This window comes from Hermetia illucens, chromosome 1, assembly GCF_905115235.1.
Source record: "Hermetia illucens chromosome 1, iHerIll2.2.curated.20191125, whole genome shotgun sequence".
NCBI classification, from domain to species: domain Eukaryota; kingdom Metazoa; phylum Arthropoda; class Insecta; order Diptera; family Stratiomyidae; genus Hermetia; species Hermetia illucens.
The window spans coordinates 190641384-190665880 of record NC_051849.1 but is presented as its reverse complement, the minus strand read 5'-3'; the positions used below and the strand labels follow the sequence as shown (position 1 = coordinate 190665880).

At 43.8% G+C, this 24497-nt stretch overlaps 1 protein-coding gene across 2 annotated transcripts in view; it reads right to left on the bottom strand.

The window, feature by feature from the left end:
• Positions 1-24497, bottom strand: part of LOC119646944 (monocarboxylate transporter 12) — a 277565-nt gene that overhangs the window by 52984 nt on the left and 200084 nt on the right. For both annotated transcript variants that reach the window (XM_038047635.1, XM_038047633.1), the window contains exons 5-7: positions 20463-20599; positions 20232-20379; positions 6927-7100 (exon numbers count right to left, since the gene is read on the bottom strand). In XM_038047635.1, the coding sequence (XP_037903563.1) occupies positions 6927-7100; positions 20232-20379; positions 20463-20599 (459 nt within the window). The remainder of the gene's footprint in view (positions 1-6926; positions 7101-20231; positions 20380-20462; positions 20600-24497) is intronic.

Sequence of the window (24497 nt, the reverse complement as noted above, 5' to 3'; positions counted from 1 at the left end):
AACAACATTCAAGGCAAAAGTGAGTATTATCCAAACTGGATCGGTATTGATGCTGCCTGGAACCACCATGCCCTGACTGAAATTGGATCAGTTGGTAGTTAATTTCGCCGGGTATGTGTGTGGGTTCAGGGGCCCCAATGCGAGTCGTTCCACCATTCACTTTCCTAGCTACTCTCGCCTTGCCACCCTTTGATGTTCGTTATATTTTTCGATTAGATTCGGTCCCCTTTCCTGTATAGACAGCGTGCCTTATTTGCCACCCCCGCAATTACACACTCTGCTACGCTTTAGATTGTCCTGAACTCATTGCAAACCCTAAGCCCGCCATCCACGTGTAAGTCGATGTGTCAGTTACGCCGGAAGAGCTTGCAATGCACCCAGCCGGCAGTTAGACTGAAAGCACTATCTACGTACTGGCAAGTCAAGCGGCATCATAAGTTCAACTCTGGACCTGGAAGCCGTTCAGATGCAAATTTTAGACATTTTTGTGCATGAGCATTCATAAACAAGTCGGGTAACGGGAAGCTGGACGCTCCAGGTATGAAAGGTTTTGCGCATCTTTTTTATAAAAACATTTGAATGGATATTTTTCCCATTAGTATCTAGCACGCCATATATTTGCATATTGTGGAATATTCAATTTCGCGTGTTACTGACATTCCAAGTCTTTGAATTTGCACTGAAAAAACTTAGACCTATTCATCATCATCAATGGCGCAACAACCGGTATCCGGTCTAGGCCTGCCTTAATAAGGAACTCCAGACGCCCCAGTTTTGCGCCGGGGTCCACCAATTCGATATCCCTAAAAGCTGTCTGGCGTCCTGACCTACACCATTGCGCCATCTCAGAAAGGGTCTGCCTCGTCTGCCATAGACATCCCCTTATAGACTTTACGCCCACCGTAACCTGTTGAGCCGGATTTTATCCACAACCAGACGGTCATGGTATCCCTCATAGATTTCGTCGTTGTGTAGGCTACGCAATCGTTCATCCTCATGTAGGGGGCCAAAAATTCTTTGGAAGATTCTTCTCTCTTGAACGCGGCCAAGAGTTCGCAATTCTATTTGCCAACAACCCAGGTACATAAGGACTGGCACGATGATAGTCTTGTACAGTAAGAGCTTTGACCCTATGGTGAGACGTTTCGAGCGAAACAGTTTTTGTAAGCTGAAATAGGCTCTGTTGGCTGTCAACAACCGTGAACGGATTTTATCGTCACAGCTGTTATCGGTTTTGATTTTCGACCTATCTAACGGTCTAAAAGCTGTAGACTTCTATCTTTACTGTTATCGTTTGACCTGTGCGATTCGATGTTGTTTGTTCCTTGTTTTTTGGCGCTGACGTTGCCACCATGTACTTCATTTTGCCTTCATTAATGTGCAGCCCGAGACCTGGCGCCGATCGCCGCCTGCTCGATCTGGATGAAAGTAAACTGTACTTCTTGGATTGTTCTTCACAGTAGTTGGGTGGACTTGAAGAGGATGGTGCCTCTCGCACTTACATCCGCATCGCGAATCACTTTCTCCAGGGCCAGGTTAAAGATGACGCATGATAGGGCATACCCTTGTCTCAGAGCGTTGTTGATGTTGAATTCGGAGGGATCCTTCTGCTTTTATCTGGCCTCGCACATTGGTCAGCGTCAGCCTAGTCAGTCTTATCAATTTCGTCGGAATACCGAATTCTCTCATATCGTGTACAGTTTTACCCTGTCTAGGCTACCATAGGCGGCTTTGCAGTCGATGAAAAGATGCTGGAACTAATTGCCATATTCCAACAGTTTTTCCATCGCTTGCCACAGAGAGAAGATCTGATCTGTTTGTGATTTGTGTGGAGTGAAGCCTCTTTGGTATTGGCCAATGATGTTCTGGCATATGAGGCTATCTGGCCCAGCAAGATAGCGGAGAATATCATATAGATGGTTCTCAGCAACGTAATACTTCTATAATTGGTACTTTGCGTGATATCGCCTTTTTGATGTTGGGATAAATAATCCCTTATTTGCAGGCGTCAGTCATTGATTCGCTGTACTACACCCTGAGCATCAGTTGATGAACCACCACTTGGTGTAGTTCGTCGCCTTCATAGTTAACCACTTCGGCTGTAACTCCATCGGAACGAAGTAAAGCCACTGAGCTCGAAGGTCTCCCCGCAGAATTATTTATCACTGCACCTGTAGTTATTGATGATCTGCTGCTTCCAGTCGTATGGAAATTTTGAAAATCCGAGACCTTTCACAAAGGGTGGAAGAAGGGGATGATTGTCAAGATTGCAAAGAAGGGCACCCATTTTGAGTGCGACAATTGGAGGAGTAGCCGCGTGCTCCCTGCCGTTGCGAAGTTAATAACAAAGATAATTCTGGGTAGCATCAAAAACATCTCAAAAGCTTGATCGACAATGAGCAGCCTGGTTTCGTCTCCTCCTGCATTCACCACATCAACACCCTACGCACCATTTTGGATCAGTGCGCAGAGTTTAGCTCTTCGCTACACCTGCACTTCATTGATTTCGGGAAAGTTTTCGATACCGTGAACGTATATCTGGAGTGCTCTACGCAGAAGAGGCATTCCAGAGAAGCTAATAGCTATTATCAGAGCGACATATTATGGCGCACCATGTCACCTACCGCACCGGGGCATAATCTCGGAGGATTTTGAGGTCGAAAGAGGAGTCCGCCAGGTTTGCATCCTGGCACCGATATTATTTCTTCTTGGTAGCGGCCACGTTCTTCATGCTGCCTTGTTCGGAGGACGTGGAGGAATTCAATAGACACTGGCATTTCTCCTCAAACATCAAATTGCTCTGAATTTGGAAAGAGAGGAAAGTGGAGATAAACACCAACAAAACTCTCGGTATAACGGGTCAACGCACTTTCCCTATCGAAGGCGTCCATCAATTTGTCCATATGTGCATCTAGGAGTCATAATGAATAAGGGGATGAACAAGGCTCAAGAGCAGGATGAGGTTTTAGTTTCCTTGTAGGTAGTATCAATGTTGGTATTTGACATATTTTTTAAAAATGGAAGTAAGACCTTGTTCAGATCGAATTGATTAAATAGAGGTACATAGTCCTAAATTACTGTAGAACCCTTGCCTGGAGCTCTATATTTTTCTTAATATATTATATAAGAAGGTGACGGTTACCTGAATGGAGGAAAACGTATAGAACTGATTTTTTACAAAATGAGGCTACTCGAACGCGACCAAATACAATCACCATACCAGAGGTTATCACGGAGTTGGGAACATCTTGTATCTTCATTAAGGAAGAGTTGGGGGCTCAAAGTCTCCCACCAACTCTTGTATAGAATGCATCAAAGAAAAACTTACTTACTTACTAAATATTTTAACAATTGGCCAATTTAGGACTGAGCTGCCTAAAGGAAGCTGTGCCTAAGTATTGAAAGAAGGTGAAAATGTTCACGCTTGACGCGTTGTGAATATATAAGGAGCAAGCAGTACCACGCAACACTCTCGATAATGCCGCTCCCTGAAAAGAAGTGAGGTAAAGTCTGCCGAGTTGCTTCTGATCTGAACGAAGTCGCTAGCTGCTGTTTCTGCTGTTTTGTCTTAAATGAGGGTCCAAAATAAACCGGAAGACAGTTGCCAAGACCCTTCATTCTTTAAAGACTAATTTCTGTTGTTATTGCGCTATGTATTGTCGCATTGGCAATTAGGTGAGTAGTAATTATTGGCGCACTACTTCAGAACCTGTAATTAGACTAGGACCTCGGTTTTTCGGAATTGCACGTATTTTTACAGTAAGGGTTACGCAAGAGTTATCTTCTTGAGTGGCGGTGACTATATATGGACTGCGTCGACAATTGATCTTGCTGAATTACTTGTCAGAAAGGCTTCTACTCTTTTCCGCAATCAGAAGCAGCCCACTATATATTTTCCGCTCAAATAATTTGCACCATACTGGCCCATATAAAGAAGGATATCTCAATGGTTTGCCAAGCTTCTAAATGAGAATTGGCTTCCATTGCGTGAGGTATACTCTTTCTTTAGAACGTAGTGTAGAAACTTGGGAAAACATATTTTGCGCTGTCCTGATTGATGTTTCCATTGCCTTATTTGGGATTACATCTGGAATCTAAATCTATAGTCAAATGTGACTATAGAGACTTTTTCGGGGTTCGCATGAACTTCAGTTAGTCGGTCACTTTGGCAACGCGAATTGTTGGTTATACCGAGTCTGGTAGCACGGTCCCCTATAGGCCGTGTGCAAACGCAATAAGCATTAACACTTGGTCAAGGTCAAACCTTTCCCGTGAGCTGATGGCTGCTAAGTAGTGCGGGTAGATTCTGCTTCTGACTGGCACTAGCTGGTTGCGAATGCATCCCACGTGGAACTATCAAGAGGAATGTCCCGCTTGGCCAGTCCACATATGTGCTTCTATAACCAGGGGCCCAGAGGAGAATGACTGTGAGCGTGTCATTAGCCTGTTCAGCGCATCCATGTACTCCTTCACCAACCTGGAAGATATCACATTAAGTACGAATCTTTCCCGTCTGTAAGAATAACTACATCGCACTTGGGGCTTGAATCACGCCCCAGCTGTTCGCAAGCTACAATATTGTCAATATCTCCGCTTGGAATATACTGCCAATTCCTGGAAGAACGCACAACTTGGCTAAGCTGTGTATAACTGTGGAAACCCTGCATCAACTCCACAGACCATCTTGGATCTGTCGGTGAAAAATACCTGCAATATGTATTCGGTCTTCCGACTCCCATGGTTGGAAAGCTCACAGTAAATATCTCCCTCAAACCTGTCTTGCGGGTGGAATAATCGCGAGGATGCTAGTATGGGTATAGGACTTCGGCTTGCAATATTCAGATTCACGTAGTCTAATGGCACTACACCTTACAGTGTAGTTAATGTGAAAATTCAGGGCAAAAGTGCAAGAGTCCATTGACGACATCTATCGAACGATTATGCACAGCACTAGTAACTTCTGCATACGCCCAGTAGCCCTTGCAAACGCTTAGTTACTGTACTTTTTGCTTAGCAACTGCCACCACATAATAGAATTACACGTTAGGATGGAACGAACCACCGCTGTGTACATCCAAAGAACCATCCTGGGCCGAAGATCCCATTTCCTTACAAAGGCCCTCTTGAACGTGTGGAAGGCTATACAGGCTTTCTTAACTCTCAGCTCTTTGTTCAGTCTCCAATTAAGCTTATGAGCCAGGGTCATACTTAGACACTTCATTTGCCGCGAGAGGCGAATTTCGGGTAAGCTGGCTCCATTTAGGCTGAATTTATTCCGAGTCCGCTTCTTGCAACTCACGTGCATACCCTTCATAAGGCGCTTTCTATGATTATACTCATAACGCAAGCAAACACCCACGACACCAAGGGGGTCGGCATACACCACCACCTTCTCTACACTTCTGCCGAATAAACGTAGAACTTCATCCATAATTGAATGCATAAGATAAACTACGCCCTCATCCTATTCTGATTAGACCCTCATTTATCACTTTGGTATGTTGAGTCATTGGATGCTACCTCGATATCTTGGAATACATGCAGGGTATGTTGTTGTAGTGGAATGACCGCTCAATGATTTCACCTTTGAAGCGGGCGTAGTCAGATTTGGAGAAAGGCCATGATAATCCTTAAGTAGGTATCCAGGACATGCTCTAGGGCCTTCAACACGAGGGAGGTAAGGCTGATTGGAGGTCCGGACTCGTGGTTTCTGCGGACAGTCGCACCGAACTAGATGTTGCCCCTCGCACGAACAACGTTTGATCCGCTTTCACTGCTATGTCTAAAATCTGCAAATGCAGTTACTGTTCTTCGTGTCTTGCTATGTGGGAGTACTACGTGGAAAATGAACCCCACTGTTACCCAACAGCTCCAAGTTTTTGTCGAGACCTGTCTGCGTCAAGTTATGAGTGTGCGCTGGCTTGACACTATCTCCCAACAAAAACTTGGTTGGCGCACAGACCTGTCATTCATACACACTGTAATCGGGGAGGGGGGGGGGGCGATATTTGCATTGTGGGCTACACCATATAGTGGAATCCATTCTCCCAAGATTACCAACGAGTGTGTCCTCACAAGGGCAATTGGCGCAGAACAGTAGAGGAGGAGTGCGAACGCCTCAGGAAGTCGTGGGGATGCTGAAGGGCATTTCAGGTAATCGCGAACGATGGCGCGTAGGTGTGGCAGACTTTATGAGGGTGAATTCTTGATTGCAATTCACGCTTTCATTATGTTCGTATCCCTACAAAAGCGCTGCTAGCACTTTCTGGATACCCTACCGGTCATAATGCAAACCGAGGAGCAAAAGGAGATTCTGAGAACTTTTTGTTAGATTCCAAGGCATTACTTATTTGGGAGAATTTTCGTCACTTTTACGGCAATCTAAAGACATCTGGATGGAGTTTCACATAGCCTAATGTTACATATTTTCAACTGAAATAATTGAATTTAAAAAAGATAAATAATTTTAAGCTCTTTTGAAAAAGACTTTGAATATTGAAATGTTGTAAAGGAAATCAAATGCACTATTTTTCCCCAATTAATGATGATGGAATTCCTGACTGATATCCAAGTAACGAGATCAAAATGAATGTTTGGTCCACGAAAAAGCAAAGTTAGCTCATTAATGACTCCTACATGATGTCAAGCGTGGACAGATACTCCATAAAAAAGAAAATCCCCATTTAATGAGGTTGAAAGCAATTTTGCAGCCAAGTCAGAATTCAAATTAAAATGATATAAAGAGGCACTCCCAGTGTAAAGCGCATTTTAAATACATAAGTCTCTTTTTGTAACTAATGACCATAAGAGGATGTAATTACCCTTGGTAGCGTAAAAGCGCCTGTCTCACAAGGATATTAGCATGACGGCACAATTAAACGTTAAATGTTCGGTGAAGGCCCTAAAGAGATAAATGCCAAACTTACCATAACTGAAGGCAACCTGGTTAAATTGCGTGGCAAACGATGCAAAGAGCATTCCGAGGGCAAGCACTAATCCACCGAGGACAGCTGTTAAACGTGTCGATTTTCTGCGGCACAGGGCGATGATAATTGGCGAGGATACCAGCGACACCGACCAGCTCACAGCACCCAACCAACCTGCAAAAAACGTGAAAAACATGAAACACTTATTACATGGCATTTTCTAATTATCTATGAAGGTAGTCAAGGAAACAAAGGCATCATGTTTTTTGAAGGACTCTTGAAAAAGATACGTGAAGGCTGGCGACGAGTTGTGGTGGGCATCTCACGTGTACGCATCTAGGATTCGATGCAAAGTAATGCATAGGAACATGTAGTACACACATGTCTATATATGTTCCAGCAGACGGAAATAATTGAAGCATTTGACGATGTAAAGCTGAGATATTAATAAAAGCAAATGGTGGCCTTGTCCTCACGTCCACGATAAAATAAACTTTGTAATATTAGGCACTATCTCAAATAAAATTCTTTATCGTTGATTTTCTGTTTATTAAGTTCTTTTAGTCATATTAGTTGAGCGCATTAACAGTCACATTTGCCCGAGTGGGTCCATCTGGTCATTCAAAAGGACTTAAACCAAGCTTAAAGGCTCAAAGGGCAACAAAAATATGACGCTCTACTTAAAAATGGAGAAAAACTGGAGCGAAAGTAGTTTTATGCGGAGTTTATTTGGAACACCGAAGTTACTGGGGAATAACATTGAAAAACCATCAAAACTACTGCAGATGCACACAAAAAAACTAGTAAAAACACAAAAAGCATTGTTGTCGAAGTCCAGAAAGTTTTACATAATTGGAGTGGAAAGTTTTCTTCTGCATCGAGAAAATACGAAGATTAATCCCCAACTTAGATATAAAAATATTATCAGCAAGTACGCGGGAAGTGCAGCGGGAGTTCAAAAACATTTGGAAACATTTTCAATGAACTTCAAAGCAAGACGGAGCTAAACTACTTGCTTTGATGGTTTGAAATGAGCGTTTTCTCATAGGGGAGGAAGAACTTCACCCCCAAAGTGCAAAACTTATGCAGAAACTATGATCAATGGATAAAAGTTGGTAGTTTTAGCACTCTGGCAAGAAAAAGTAGAATAATTAGGAAATTCGCATAGGTCAGCAAAAAAAGTCTGGAAACTGGATCGATGGTCATGGGCGCTGACCAAACTAATTTCACCTCTTCATTTGCAGAGTTTTCTTACAAACTTTCGTATCTAGGGTGAGAGAGCGTTAATTCGGATTTGAAATGCGAAAATTGAAAGGTAGTGGAGAGTTAGTGAAGTTTGTTTTCTGAGTGTGTCACTTTAACGTTAACGTATCGCAGGATTTCTGTTAGTGGGTGTGATGCTACCCGTCGCAACTTTGCGGTACGCATGTTCCGTCCTGACAGGAAAAGTTTGGTGTGTTGAGTAGCATTTAGGCTCTGCCACCTGTCATTATGGGAAAACTTGTTTCCAGTTTTTGAAAACAGGCTTGGCCAATGCTACTGATACTCCAATTGCTGGTTCCGGTCATCCGAGATTTCATTTCCCTCTACACCACCGTGACGAGGTACCCAGAATAGTTCCACCGTATTGAATCTAGAGATAGAATTGAAACGGTTTCTGCATTCCTGAACGATTCGAGGTGATCAAAGGACTACTCAGTGCCCTCAATGCAGCATGGCTCTCATTGCAGATTGCGATGCGCCTCCCCTTTAATTGCTCGTCAATCTCCCCGTTTGCCGCCCTTAGGGTCGTATAAACTTCGGCTTGAAAAATCGTTGCATATTGTCCCAAAGGAAAAGTCCACTTTTCGTTTTTATTCGGGAGGCAGACTCCGGCTCCAGAACCCTTTTCTGTTTTTGAGCCATCGGTGTAGAAGACTTCCGTATATCCCGCCACGCATTCCTCTGGGACTTCCCAGTCCTCTCAATGCTTCAGGGTAACTTCATATCTTCTACCAAACAGATGTATGAGGACATGAGAATCGGAAGGCATTGTAAGAGATTCAATACTCCTAGTAATTCTTCCAATACTCTGTGCCCCCCACATCCGTTGTTTCCCCATAGATTTAATCGAATTAGTCTATGAGCTGCTCTCATTGCAGTGCTTTGAATAAATATATCCAGAGGCTGCAAACTGAGTAGTGCATTCAGAGCTGCGCCGGATGTCGTGCTCATGGCACCAGTGGCACCCAGCCACACAGTTGTTTGCAGTGAAAACCTTTTTGTCTTACCTTAACCCACCACACTATGGATGAGAAATCATAAAATTAGTAGATTAACTTGCCCACGTAACTTATTTGAAAAATTTCGAAAACCCTGGGATGAATAGATGAAATTCTCTCCCGTACATAGCCCGTCTTCTTCCAGTGCTAACACGGAGAGCGTATCATGATCATCATGTTATGATATCTAACTAATTTCATATTTCCACAAGAGGAAATCTGTGAAAAGTATGCCCTCCACTTGAATGAGAAGCCTGCACTTGGTATTTATTGTGCACGCGGTCAGAAAGGAGTGTCATGATGAAAGAAACTGGCCACCCTACTACGGTCAGACTGCCTACAGTACTCTTGCCTAAATAGTCTAGAAAAACCAAAAGGGAGCTTCAGAAGAAGGAAGGGGGTGAACTGCAGACTAAATCTCAGCTATCAGAACATTTTTCACACTCCGTTCCAGAGAAAGCGAAACAAAGGGAAGCTGGTGATGAGGACACAACTGCCCTAATATCGATATATGAAAATGGGCCCATACGAACCGGGTACACTGAATCTGGGAGGGCGAAAACAGACAGCAGAGCAAAAAACTGGAGAAGAGGCCAAAATCCTTGGGAATGGGAATATGGGCGTTACTGCACCATTTGATGAAGCAATATATAAAGAAATCAGAAGCAAGCAAGCGGAACTTTCAGCTGAAGGTGGAGACAAGCTGGTAACCCCAGTGAGACTGGGCGCAGTAGGTTCCTCAGTCAGCGGCAATATGCGGAAAAAAGAGAGAGAGCCTATGACTAGGCTTTCTGTAAAGGCTAGGACCGATGTGATGAGCGGTAATCAAATCAGTAGGAGAGATCTTAACGAAGCCGCATCCTTTCATATAAACACTAACACTAAAGTGGAAAAAAAGAGGACATATAGACCAGCAGCAGTCTCTTTCTGACCGCTGCCATGGGAGGATACTCTAAAGAAGGCAAAATGTCAGAGGTACAATTTACCATACTGCGATCTGTGGATGAAAATATTAGACCCTAATTCGAAGCCAAATCATCTGGAGTACATTGATTAGGTTACCTTAAGTCGCTCCAGGAAGGAACCCCAGCTAGTAGTTCTGTTCCGGCCTAAGTTTGTCATCTTGAAAACGGAGCAGACCAGGCTCGACCGAAATGTAATGCCCAAACCTCCAAGGGAGACGTACCCGTCGCGTGCTTGAAGAAAACATCTCGGGTATTGTTAACAGGTACTGGCGATAAAGCTGACCAAAAGAGTCTAAAAGTGTTCAGGGACAGTCATCATATGATGCTCCACTTTTTGCTTGAAAATATTGAAATTCAAACTGTAGGGCTTGATTCTTATTTGGAGAGTTAGGAACGAAAATGGCTTTGACCCATATAAAAGAGGCAGATTGAAACAACTTCACAACGCTCGCCCACTGGCGAGTGATAGTATATTGCAATCTGCATTTGGTTTTACATAGCGAAACGATTTCAAACTAGGTTTGACTGAGGAAAAATTGGCGGCACTTTATAAAAACCGGCCGTGAACATCTTATCTCATCGATCAGTTTGCGATTAGCAGTAGATTTAGTAGTAACTACTTTCTGAATGTATATAGCAAAAAGGACGCAGACATCGGCCTCGAAAAAGGCCATCATCTAAGAGTAACTTTCTTTTGCTGGCGTAGCATCGCTTTGCTGGGATGCAAAGATTTGGCTTTCTTGCCTTGTCGACGATAAGGTACTTTGAATATTATTTAAAATAATAATAATAATCGTTGGCGCAACAATCCATGTTGGATCAGGGCCTTGAAGTGTGTTAGAGCACTTCATTCAAGACCGTAACGGTACACTAGGAGGCAATGTGGTCAGCATTGCGCTCGCCCGAGATTATTACCCTGATTTGACTCAGGTACTCATTCACAGCTGAGTCGACTGGTATCCGACGTCAAATCACGATACAAATTCCACTGCCACCAGTGAGATTTGAACCGCGACTTTCCGTACGACATCCTTGCGCTCTAACCACTCAGCTATCCGGACAACGACAATGTAGAATGGACGTAGAATCTTATCTAAGAAATAGCAAAAAATCTTTGACAAATATTTTCTATTTCTCATCAGCTCTAGCAGACTCCCCTCAAATTGAAAGTTCCAATGAAAGAAAATGTCCCGAGGATGATACTTCCTTTTCATGCAAGAGTCCATCTAAAAACTTGCATTACCGCTGGTAATAATGACTGCCAATAACCTCTAAGTACGTGTCAATCCTACCTACGTACCAAACAATGCCGTTGGTTCGCCAAAATATATTTGCACTCGCTCCAGATCTTCCCAAGAAGCCTACACTCCTCCTCTACTGTACTATATCTTGTCGCTTTAAGATAAACCGCTCATCAGCTATCCTATGGTTGTGACAGAGCGACAGTTCCATTGTTGGCTATGGCGCGCAACGGACCTATCGCTCTTTGTCAATATGCACCCTACCACTTCCTTCACTTGTGTAAAACCCCCCATTTGGGTATTAAAATTAAAATTTAAAATACTCAGTATAAATACCTGCGATCTCCACCTTCGGAAGCTTTCCTTTCGCTTGTGGAAAACAGAACCTTGTTAAAATCGGGAGTGAAAATCTTCAAAGGACACTGAACTGGACACGCCAGGGCAGAGTTTTTATTAAGTAACGAGAGCCCAGACTCTCTTCTCCCTTCCCTGTTGATCTAACACAAGGTATTACATCCCAGAGCGAATCTAGCTCAATCTAGCCTGGTCTTCTTTTATACGCGTCACTCGATATCCCATTTTTCTAGTCTTCTGTGTTTACGCATTTTACGCTGGATAGATCCGATCATGGAGTTGATTGCGTCCTAGTCTTCCTAGCACGATAGTATTTTCCGCATTATATTTTCCGGTATCAGAACCTGGCAACCTGACCTTCCTGAGTTTCGGGCAGTGGAAAAATTTGGTGCTCTGGGTCTTCGGGGGGCAACTACAACCAGGTAAATTGTCGAATTTAAACCTGTAGAAGCAGGTCAAATGTAGCAGCAAATGTAGATATAAATGTCATTACCTGTAAAGCTAGCTTTCAGGATTGCACTTTTACTGTAAGGCCCATCCTTCAAATGCTCACGGCGGCGTTACCAGACGTTCTCTTATTGTATATAGAGCTACATAGTTATGACATAGTTCACATATTACCGAAACGTTCCACATTTGGTCTTGAGATACGTTGCAGTGTTTGAGGTTAATTTATATTAACCTCATTTAGCGATGCATTTCACTTCCCTCATATATGCAGGAGAACTTCCACTAGCTACATCGTACCGGAGACAAGATGCAACCCTGGTAGACTCCCCTTTCGACCTCGAATTCCACTGACATTTTACCTCACTGAAATACGTGACTATATGTCGCTCTGATAATAGCTAATGGATGGAATGGACTTCCTGCATAAAGTACTCCAGATCCCTGTTCACGATGTAGAAGACTTTCTCGGAATCGACGAACAACGGATGAAGTGAAGTTCTAAATTCCATACACAGTTTCAAAGTGATCGGTAGGGTGAATGAAAGAACATCCGGAGCGCCTACCAGCCTGCTCTCTGTCTATCAAGTTATGGAGGTGTTCTTTGAAGCTGTTCAGGATTATGATTATTCCAGCTTATATATTTGCAACTGCAGGGAACACGCAAGTATACGTCCAACTGTCACACTCAAAATGAGTGCGGCACATCCTCTTTTTCCACTTTCTGTGAAACGTGTCAGATTCCCATGATTTCCGTACGAATGGAAGTGCCAGATCTGCAGTTGCAACCGTAAATAACTTTGCGAATAGACTGTTAAGGAGGTCGGCTTTACTTCGTTTCAATGCATTGGAAACAGAAGTGATTTTCCTTCTGCTTGGAAGAACAGTCCGTATCCGCATGTTATGGTGACCAACCATTTAATCCAAAGGAAGAAGAACTTCTTCGGATGTGATCCTATTAAGAATAGTAGTGAAATCTTCAGCTTCTCATCATCGTGGATGAGGAGTCGACCATTAACGCTTTCATGACCAGGGCAACAACAGGTTGCATTTTATGACAGCGTATACTATTTTGAACTTGGGGGATCGCAACTTTTAAATCTTGCGAGAATTTAAGGAAACAAGGTGCGAGAGAAGGTAGGCGACCATTTCGGAGACAATGTCAGCGTCTTTCTTGCTACCCGTGTCAAGGAGGTAACTTATTCCACTGCCGGTCGCGAAGTGGCCAATCTGATTTCTCTTTCGGTGTCGGTCAATTGAAACCTAACTGACCTTATGGCAGGCTCCGTGTTCGAACAACGTGCCAAGAATGACGAGGAGGTGGAAACTACAGAAATACAAAAGCCCCCCACCATTATCTTTGTGGCTGCCAAGACCGTAATTTCCCATCACTTGTACAAGCAGTCAGAGCTCATCTGACATTCAAATCACCCATCACGGTCACAATGTCACTTTAAGGAAGTCACCCCTGAATTGGCTGTAAGCGTGGCTAGAATCCATCCTTTTCCATTATATCCAAAAGTCTCCGTTGGTGCATAGAGCTGTACAATCTTGATGCCCGTTAACTGGACCGGAATCTTGCAGTCAGAATCCTGTCAGAAACCAGTTCCCAGGGCAAGAGAGCGCGCCTTATGGTAGCCGACAGAGTCAACCAACACTGGATTCGCGTCAGCTACTACTTGCTTTCCACATTACAAAAACATTACAAAAACACAATTCTCTCCAGAGTTCCACAATCTTTCTTCGCTCAGGCCCAGAATGTTCATCTTATATCGTTTTGAATTCTTGGTCGTGTTGGGCAAAGCGAGCACTCTGCAGACTCTTGCTACCTTTATCCAAGAGTGTGTGTACATTCCAGAAACCAATCATAGTTAGTTTTCAATAACCAAAGGTCTTCGACGTAAGGTGAGTCCCTATCCGAGTGTTGTGGACGTTTTAGCACCAGTAAACTTTTGAATTTTGCTGGTTGCTAGACTACAAATTTCTAGTTCTTTTAGTCGTCTTTTAGGACAAGCTGGGAGAGTTTTGATTGTATTCGTAAGCCCCAACCCACAGGGCACAGGAACTGGTGCATGTTGTTTTCAAATAGCCAAAGTGGAAGCATCTGATGCATCTTCCTAGAGATAGCTCCCCTCTGGTCTTCACAAGGACCAACCAATTATTACCTTGGTCACAATAATCAATTTAACCGTTGATTCCGCCGGCCGGCTAATAATAATTGCTAGTGTAGCCTTCGTATGTGGCCAAATTCATACCTTAACACAGATATCCTGTTGTGATGTAACCTTGTTTAGGGACTTGCATTTGATGGTTATGCCCTGCCTTCAGGTTTGATTATCTAGCAACTTTTCATCTGACCGAAAAATTGCCCGCAGACGTTTAACTGGCCTTATTTAATTCCAACATCAGACTGTCGTTCTTCATTCCCCAGTAAAGCCCAGACTACTCCTCAAGTCTATCAATTCCGGATCTGCTTTCACTTTTCGTTGTAGGGCATATCTCCTTCTTTGGAAATAATTATTGCGTCCTTTTCCTGTTTTTTGCTGGCTACATTCACCTACTGTTTGGGTTTAAGAGTTTTCGATTCTTCTTCTTTTTCCAATACTAACACTGTGATGTGATAATGTAGGCATTACAACCTTTCACCGAGATTTTCGCTGCCCCTGCGGTAAAGGTTTCACACATACCGTCCCTACCCTGGTTTCTTATTTTCTCGCCTACCTTGCGTTCAGGAAGTATTATTCTTGATGCCTGGGCGTTTTTCACCTAAAGTCCCTGTTATCTTGGGGGACGTTTCGCCTTTTCTTCATGAATTCACATAGTTAATTTACGCGTTCTCCCAGTTGAAGGAATGCTATTCCATTTTGCTGCTTTTATGACCATCTTTTGCACACGCTTTTCTTAGCCCAACGAAAAATTTCGACTGATGAAAGTATCATTGGTGGTGTTCGAGAAACAGATCGTCGAACATTTTTCGCTCCACGACAAAGTGTCCATGAGAGACCCGTCCCAAGGATTGCTAATCTTTATTGTGGCGTAAGAGCCTTAAGCAAATATCCCAAAGATTTTTGCTCTACTCCGATACCCAACAGGTGGTGACGTAACAAACTTCGAACTCGTACTATTATCAGATCGAATAAGATCGCAATCAGGTGCCACAGTACCCAAGAAGTACTGCGATTGTTAGGTGGTTTAAAACCACCAGTACTCGGTTTCCGAACTCCCGCATTATTAGTTTTCCCTCCATCATATTTGGTTTATTTGCTGAGTATCTTTTCCATAGTCAATTTTTACCCACGGGTGATCTTTTGTTCCCTCCTATGCCCTACCTGCGTATGCCCTAGTGTCCTGGCCTGCGTATGCCCTAATGCAGATCTCCTGATTTATATGCATAACACATCCACCGAGCGTTCTCTTATCCGCACGAAGTGATTCTTCTGATGGCAGATTTGGCAACTCCACGTAAGAGATAGTACCTGACGAGTTGGCTCTACCCTGGACGACATTCCAAATTGTCCGGAACAGCTCGTGGTTGACCACGGTTAACCCGAATAATCATTCTGGCCTACCCCCACTTCAAGATTGATTGTAGAGTTCCGCGGCGCCACCTGTTAAAGTCTTGCCTATGGGTAAGCACCTGTCCATGGACAGCCTTCGGGCAAACCACTTCCAGGCAACGCACAACCCAAGAGCTGTGCCAAGGTTGAGGGGAAAGGAGCGTTCGGGGCACCACCGGCTAAGGGGAAACCGAAACGGCAGTGGTCCTCGGACGATCCTAACTCTTCAACACAAAAGTCAGCAAAGAGGACTCGGCCGGCAACGGCTAAGCCTTCATTTGCAGCCAAGGTTATTGAAGTCGATGGATGGGTCCTGTATGACGACTCTAATCCATCCGGCTACGATACTGAGCAGTGCGAACAGCTTAGGAGGAAACTCCTCCTTGCTGTGAGGACTGCGTCCGCGTAAGGCATTAAGCTTCGCTTTGAGTCGATAGGTGTATACCGTAAAATGTTACCGCCGACGAAGACATGAAAGAGCGGCACAGGCAATACTGCTCTTCCCTCAACGATGTGTGGGAGGGTGCGCGACTAACCTTGAAAAGGGTCTCTGAGCTTCCATTGATCAAAAAGTGCTTTCTCTGACTTCCAGAAGAAGAGCGAAATGGTGCTGGGGTTCTGGAACAACTTGGTGTGCAGAACAACCTCAACACTTCCACCTGATTGCTGTTAGGCAGGAAAACAAGATGGAGAGCCGTTAGGCCGGGAACTTTTCTCACTATCGGCGTTCCCGAACTCAATGTTAAGAAGGTTCGGGAAAAATTGGGCTGGGGACCATCACGTTACAAGTGTCGGTTCCTAAAACCATTGAAGGGGACGGCAGCCCTCGGCATCTTCATCTGAAACGTAGATGAGATGCCTCATTTCCCAAACAAATTTGCAACATTGTAAAGCGGCGACTGCACTTATCAGTCGTCGGATCAATAGCTGCAAAATATTTATATAACTCATACAAGAACCGTGGGTTGTTGGTGGGGTAGTCAGGGGCTTAAACTTCCAACATGCTGACCTATTGTATGCCAATGGAAGCGATCGACCCCGCACCTGCATGTTAGTCGCAAAAGACTTCCAGGCTAATAAGGTTAAGGACCTAGGTGATAGCGACATCGCACTGGGTAAGCTAACCATAAAAAGTCAACAGGGAGATAAAGAGACACTATGGTGCTCTGCATATTTTCCCTATGACGCGGAAGATATTCCCAGTGGAATATTCATCAGAGCTACCCACTATGCCAAAAATAGAGGCATGGATGTGATGTCAACGCTCACCACATATGCTGGGGAAGTTCCAACATCAATGCAAGAGGATCGAGACTACTGGAGTATCTAGTAGGAACCGATTTGAACGGTGGCATCTCCTGACATCGCCGTTCTGATCTGAGAGTGGAGAGTATGAAATGATATTACACTCTCCGATCACAGACACATTGATTTTGTAATGGGCATGGATCCACCTCCACCCACTCCATTTCGGAATCCGCGGAAGGCAAATTGGGTGATGTATAAAATTGAATTGAGCGCCCGAGTCACGATCCCTGGGAAGCGCATCAAATCCATTGTTGGAATTGAGAAGACAACCCAGATGATCGCAACTAGTATGAGAGAAGCTTTCGAAGAAAACTGTCCACTCAAAACGCCAAAGAAGGGTAAAACACCATGGTAGAACTCGGATTTGGCAAAACAAAGGAGAACGACGAGGATGCTCCTCAATCGTGCTGTGAAGTGTAATTCAGACGCTAGCTGGAATCACTATAAAGAGGCACAGAAGCCTCTAAAGAAGAGCATAAGATCGGCTAAACGATCATCATGGAGAAGCTTTTACGAAGAGACTAACTCTCTTGAGGCAACCTCAAAGCTGAAGGGGAATCTGGGTAAAGAACGTAGCCAGAAACTGGGTTATTTACGTTTGCAGAATGGGGAAGTACACAGAAAGCGCTGAAGAAACGGCAAACCATTTGCTTGAACTGCATACAGCCCTCAACCGTGCATGCCTAGCACACGCTTATATTCCAATTAAATGGTGGGATGTGAAGGTGTTATTCATTCCCAAACCAGGAAAACCCACCTACGTAGACGCAAAAGGCTTTCGACCTATCAGTCTAACGTCCTTTCTGCTAAAAGGTCAAGAAAGAGAAGCAGATCGGTTCATAAAGGATACACACATTCCAAAGCGGACACTTCACCATAGGCAACATACCTACTTGAAAGGCAAATCCACGGAGACAGCACTCCATGAATTTACGGCAAAAATTGAAAAGGCGATGTTCGAAAAAGAATACGTCTTAGGCGCATTCATGGACATCGAAGGTGCCTTCAATTATGCCTCATTCGCTGCAATTTGTGATGCGGCAAGACAGCATGGAATCGAACCGCCGCTAATCAGTTGGATTCTTCACATATCGGTCGGCCAAAAGTCTATTGAAGCGAGATGTCTCAGGAGCTGCCCACAGGGAGGGGTTTGCTCTCCACTGTTATGGCTCTTGGTGATGGATACCCTGCTGTGGCTCCTGGAGGACAAAAAAGTCTTCGCGCAAGCATTTGCGGACGGCCTAGCCATAATAATTACCGGCAAGTTTGCGGACACAGTATGTGACCACTTGAATGCAACTCTGCATGAAATCCACAGTTGGTCCCTCCGCAATGGACTCACGGTGAACGCTAGGAAGACTGGACTAGTTATGTTTACTAGGAACGTCAGGTGGAGCAGCTATACGCTACCCACCTTAGCAGGGGCAGAAATCCAGTTGGCACAAACTTAGGAGTACATTTCGACTCCAAGTTAACTTGGAAGTATCATATCCAGGAACAATATCAGAAATCCTTCAGATTGCTCTAGTGCTGTAGGATACGAAAGATAAGACCTAGGGACTTTCACCCAAACGGATATACTGGATGTATACATCCATTTTTATGTATGCATGCATCGTCTGGTGGCCAAGACTGAACTTTGCTAACAGCAAGAAGCTGCTAACGCAGATTCAGAGACTTCCGACAGTTGGGCGGCGTTATCAGCACTAAATGGCAACGACATATCAAGCCAGTTGGTGTGGAGTTGTCATCAGGTGCTGCTGAAACTTGGCCGACTGAAGGAAAAATTCCTGATGTGGGTACGGGGGCACTCTAACATCGCCGGTAATGAGGAGGCTGATAGACTGGCTCGTCGAGGGTCTAGATCCACAATGGTAGGGCCAGAACCAGCTCTTGGAATCCGACAATCTACTGTCAAGTTTACTCTGAAGGGTGAAATTGTAAGGATTCACGCAACCGAGTGGAGAAATTTTGACTCTCGCCGGCAAGCGAACATCCTTGTGAGAGAGACTAGGGCCACTAGAGCGGCATTGTTATTGTTCCTTAAGAAGTGAGACATGAAAACCCTAGTAGGGCTTTAAACAGGACACTGGTCCTTAAACTACCATATGGAAAAAATTGGGGTGAGTGGTTTCGGCTATGTGCAACCAATGTAAGGAGGAGGAGGAGAGGGCCCTGCACTTTTTATGCAGCTGCCCGGCATTCTCAGATCTCAGACGAAGACACCTTGGCAAGGTTTTCTTTAATGAAGGTACTGCACACTCTCTGGAGAATGTTCTCAGATTCGTTAAAGCCTGCGAACACCGTAGGTGGGGGATAGTACAATGGGCCTACCAATGGTCTGAGTGCTCGGAGCTGCGGCTCCCCCCACTAAACTAAACTAACTAACTAAGATCTTGAAATTCTAGGCTTTGTTCCTCCTGTTTTACCTCCACAGAATGTGAACTCATATTGAACGTTTCGAATGACTCATTAAAGGATAAGCTAACTAGGTTGATTATGCGGTCCGCAAATTTTAAAAAATGCGTACTGAATTCTCCCCAACGAACTTGATTTTCACGATACTTTCAAGTAATTATCGTGACGTATTTTCACAGCACACTGAACACAAATGTCAGCATTCTCAGTGAAACCCTAACAAATATTGCCGCAATGACATTTTGAAATAATATTGCTCCTGCTGAGAGCCCTATGCAACGCATACACTTTGCGAATTTTATATTAGCATTTAGTGAGGGTAAAATCAGCTCCTGTTCTGAACCTAAAGTGTTATTCCGCTCCAGAGCTAACTTTCCCGTATGACTTGCTAGTTAACGTGCTTTTAATTTCCGTCGCAAGGACAAAGTTTTCCAGTGGATTCAATTTGCACGTTCACTTTGTAGCGTAATGAAAAACTGACACATTTTGCTATGATTGACTCATAATTTTCGATTTTAAACTAACTCATGGGACTCGGCAACAGTTTGTACTTTTAAATGGTTTCCACAATGTCCTTTGACTGATGCATCTGCATTATGCAAATCAGGTCCAATGAATAAAATGATATTTCTCCTTTCAGCGGAACGAAGTGGATTACAGAGACTTTTTGTCCATTATGCGCGTCCTCATTATGTTTTGAAATTCGCTCTGGAGGGAAATTCATTTAGTTGACAAAAACAAGGACAACCCCTACCTGTTTCAGTTGCGACTTCCATTCCGAGGTGTTTCATGGCATACAGCATGAGCAGTCCGTACGAGAGCTGCAATCCCGACGTTAGTACATGGGCCAGGAATGCAACCCCACATATGATCCAGCCCCAGCCTCCATCCGGATAGAAATGCTAGGAACAGGAACGCGACAAGCATTAATGATTTATACCAGGTAAGCTCCGTTGTTTACATTTGTGCTGTCGTAATATTTTACCTGTCTAATGGCATTTGTGTCGACACCGGCACGTCGCAAGGCGGGCACGTTTCGATGGAGGGAGTGGAATTCTCGTTCAAGAAGTGCCGGACAAGCTGAGTCCTCCTCGTCGGTAAGGCGATTGCGACCGTCATAACCTGCGAATAGAAGTGGGAAGACAATGATGTATGAACGTATTTCAAGGAAGCAATGTGCTATTGAACACCATAATTATTATAACGCTTTAACGCAAGGACTCCGTTGCTGGAGCTCAAACTTCCTACCGGCGGAATTTGAAGCATTTCACCCCCGTGAAAAATGAAGGCTCATTGTTCTGTACAACTTGAGCAGGAAGATTAAAGTGTTGGAATATCCTCAAGGATGACATTCTAGACATGTTAGACGCTAATGTTGAAATTTATAACCAAATTGCGGAATATTATGGTCGGGTTTTCGCATAATTGGGTTTGCGAGGGAAACGCGTGTATCATGGTTTCAGTCTTTATTAATTGACGTTCAAGGATTATGAAGACTCGATCTGATGATATAATTCGCTTCTGGCTACGGAGCGAGTTGATGAATTTTGAAAGCAAAGTAACACCCATGTGATGAGCGAGACTTCAACCAGAATGATCATCTATACGTGTCAGAGTTCATGAAGTTTACATAAATAACTTCACTCCTTCCACCATTAATCAAATGTTTATATTCTATTATGTCTAGCATTTACAGTGAATTGTTTTCACGCCCTCGCCATTGATTCCAAGAAATTTTAATAACTTGGAAGGAATCGGAATTTTCTCACTTTGCCTGTAGACATATTTCAAGTTCTTGGAAAGGTATTTTTCAGCTTCTTGACTTCCTTCGCCCGAAATTCGAGCATCCTTAATGTGAAAGGAAAAAAAAGAAATGTTTATAATGAATAACTGGAAATTTCGTCAATTTTCCAGTTGAATGTACTTCAAAAAGGAAAGGGTATACAAGGAATTGTGGAACGTTTAAAAGGTAACGAATGCCGTCTCTTTTGGAGAGTGTTTATATTTCAGCTCACGTTTAGCAGATTATTGTAGGTAGTAACAGCAAATACTTGTTTCGTTGTAGGTCAAGATTAGCCAAATTAATTGTTCTGAGTAAGCTTATCACTTTACACCTCAAACACCACCTTGTCGTGGTGGGAAAGCCTGTGGTAATTTACTACAAAACTAAGAGTTTCCACAGACAGATGAAAACAGAATGGACTGTAACTCTCCAAGTGGTAAGAAGTCACAGGCTTTGAATCCACCCACGACTTTGAGAAATCAGGTCCTGGCCGAGGCACGAATTTTGGAGACCTCACCACATTCATGCTCCTCCACGGAGAAATCTGTGGAAGCGATGCTTTCCATTTCAGTGGAAAACCTGTACCCGGTATCCATGGCGTGGTCAGCCAGAAAGGATAGTACAGCAACTCCCTTAAAGAGAGGAACTAGTAACCTAACTACGGCCTAAGTGTTGCGTAACTCTTCCAAAAAACACAAGGCTCGTAGAACGAAACTTCAGCGGCAAAGGAGAGGGGACTACAGGCTTGCATGTCAGAACCTAGCAAGTAGCAAAGTGACCTAACAATCAAAATTGTTAGAGTTGATTAGAGACGGGCGATTGCTAGATAAAGTCTCACTCTCAGATCACCATTGTTTAAAATTTAGCCTGACTTTTGAAGGCGAACATTTTGTACACTAAGACGGAATCCTAGAAAAACGGATTGGACAAAGTTCAACGAACTTCTTGGCGGCAAAGTGGAGCTCCCTAGGCGATTAAAGACTCCTTTGGCGATAGAAGATCAATTGAAAACTGTGAATCGCAGACTTTCAGCGTGTTTTGAAGAAGCTTGTCCTATTTTCCGAGGCCAACGCGGTAAAACGGCCACATGGTGAAACTGAGAATTGCAAAGACTCAGGAAATCAAACAGACGACTTATAAATCTTGCGTGCAAAAGCAATAAGGATGAAGACTGTTGAGGTTTAACTTCTGAAACATACAGCGTGAATATAAGAACCTCCGAAACATACAGCGTGAATATAAGGCTCGTAAGAAGTTCGAAACGAGTTCTTTAGAGCATACTGTGAGGAACTGAAAGGTGAAAGAGACACTTCCAGGCGGTGCAGTCTCCTTAATAAGGATGAATCAGTCAAGTTGGACTCTCTAAGAAAACCGGATGATACTTTCATGAACTCCAAAGTTGAGTCTATACAGATTCATTTGGAAGTACACCCCCCGGGAGAACAGATTTTAGATGTGGGAAGAAGAGAATTGGCCGTTTCAGCAAACCTTTCAACGCGAAGGTGTTGCAAGGGGAATTGGGACACTGCGAGGGGGGTTTGCACACTTCAGAGCACCTGGCATGGATGGTATCTACCCAGCAACTTCTAAGACATATTTTTCGAGAATCTCTTGCTTTGGGCTACGCACCGTCCTCTTGGCAGAAGGTGAATGTGGCCTTTCAGTAAATCCAAATAAAACCGCAATGGTATTATTTACAAAAGCAAAGAAACTGAATGGTATTCCAATGATGATGAGTACAACCCTTCAACTCTCAGAAGAAGTTAACTAACTATTCTAGGCAAGAAGCTTCTTTGGGACAAACTGGTAAAAATAATGATGAAACGAGCTTTCACAGCTTATGGGCTGGGTAGGCGGAGCTTTGCCTCGTGTGGATATATGCCGCTATCAATAGTGCGGTGGGCTAAGGTGCAGCAAAAGAGTTTTCGTTGTGAACTAGCCACATTGCAAAGAACTGTGTGTCTGGGTATCATCGATGCCGTGAGCATGACATCCAGCGCAGCTTTGGATGCATTATTCAATTTGCAGCTATTGGAATTGTTTATTCAGAGCACTGTAATAAGAGCAGCTCATAGACTAATTCGATTAGATTTATTGGGAAACAACGAATGAGAGGGGCGGGGGGGGGGGGGGGGGGGGGGCAGAAAGCATTAGAAGAGTTATTGGGAGAACTGAATCTAGTTTTTGCAATGCCTTCTGATTCTCGGATTCCCATACATCTGTTTGGTGGGAAATATGAGGTTATCTTAAAACGAAGAGAGAACTGGGACGAACTAGAAGAATTCGTGTCAGAGTATGCAGACGTTTTCTACCTTGATGGCATAAAAACAGAACAGGACTCTGGAGCAGGAGTCTACCTCTGCAATAAATACGAGAACTGGGCTTTTCCCTTAGGACAATATGTGACGGTCTTTCAGGCTGATCTGTGTGCGATCCTAAGGACGGCAACCTGGATGATAAAGCGGTTGAAGGGCAGTTGCACCGCAATCTGCAGCGACTGGCGTTGAGGTCGTTGAGCAGTCCTTTGATTACTTAAAAAATCGTTCAGGAATGTTGAAATCAATTGAACTCTGTTTCAAGATTCAATACGCTCGAACTAATCTGAGTACCCAGCAGCCTGCCTTAATGACAGATGGCTGTACCTCTATGCTGCTAAACACGCAATCAACTTTTTTTGTCATAACCAAACAAACATATGACAAACTTATTGCTGACGAAAAGCAGGAAGACTTGCAGAGGTACTGTGGGCATTCAGACCGGGCATAATTACATCAGCATTACATCCACCAACGGAAATCGTGCGATACATAGACGAATTCAGGATATTCCGTTAATTGGGGGAATCGAGTACAATGGACCAGTAGGATCTAAGTGATGGTGATGATGACTTAATACACTGGGTGGTGATTTCAGATCCTTTTGGCTCCATTCCGGCCAAGCTTATGTATATATAAACAATTACCATTTGCTCCTTGGTGGACTAAAGCGCGCAAACATCTACGCGCCACCGTTTGGGATTCACAAAAATGCACTTAAGCCTTTCTTCCCAAATTCAGTGCCCTTCGGAAAAGGTCTATAATCCGGTGTGAGAGTAAACGGAAGTCATGAGCATAATAGAGGTGTAGGGAAAAAGATGTCATAGTTCATTGAACTCTTTGTTGCCCTCCAGACAGAGCAACATGAAGAGCGTCACGGGCAACAAGATGAAATAATATCGGTAACAAGATTGACCCGTAA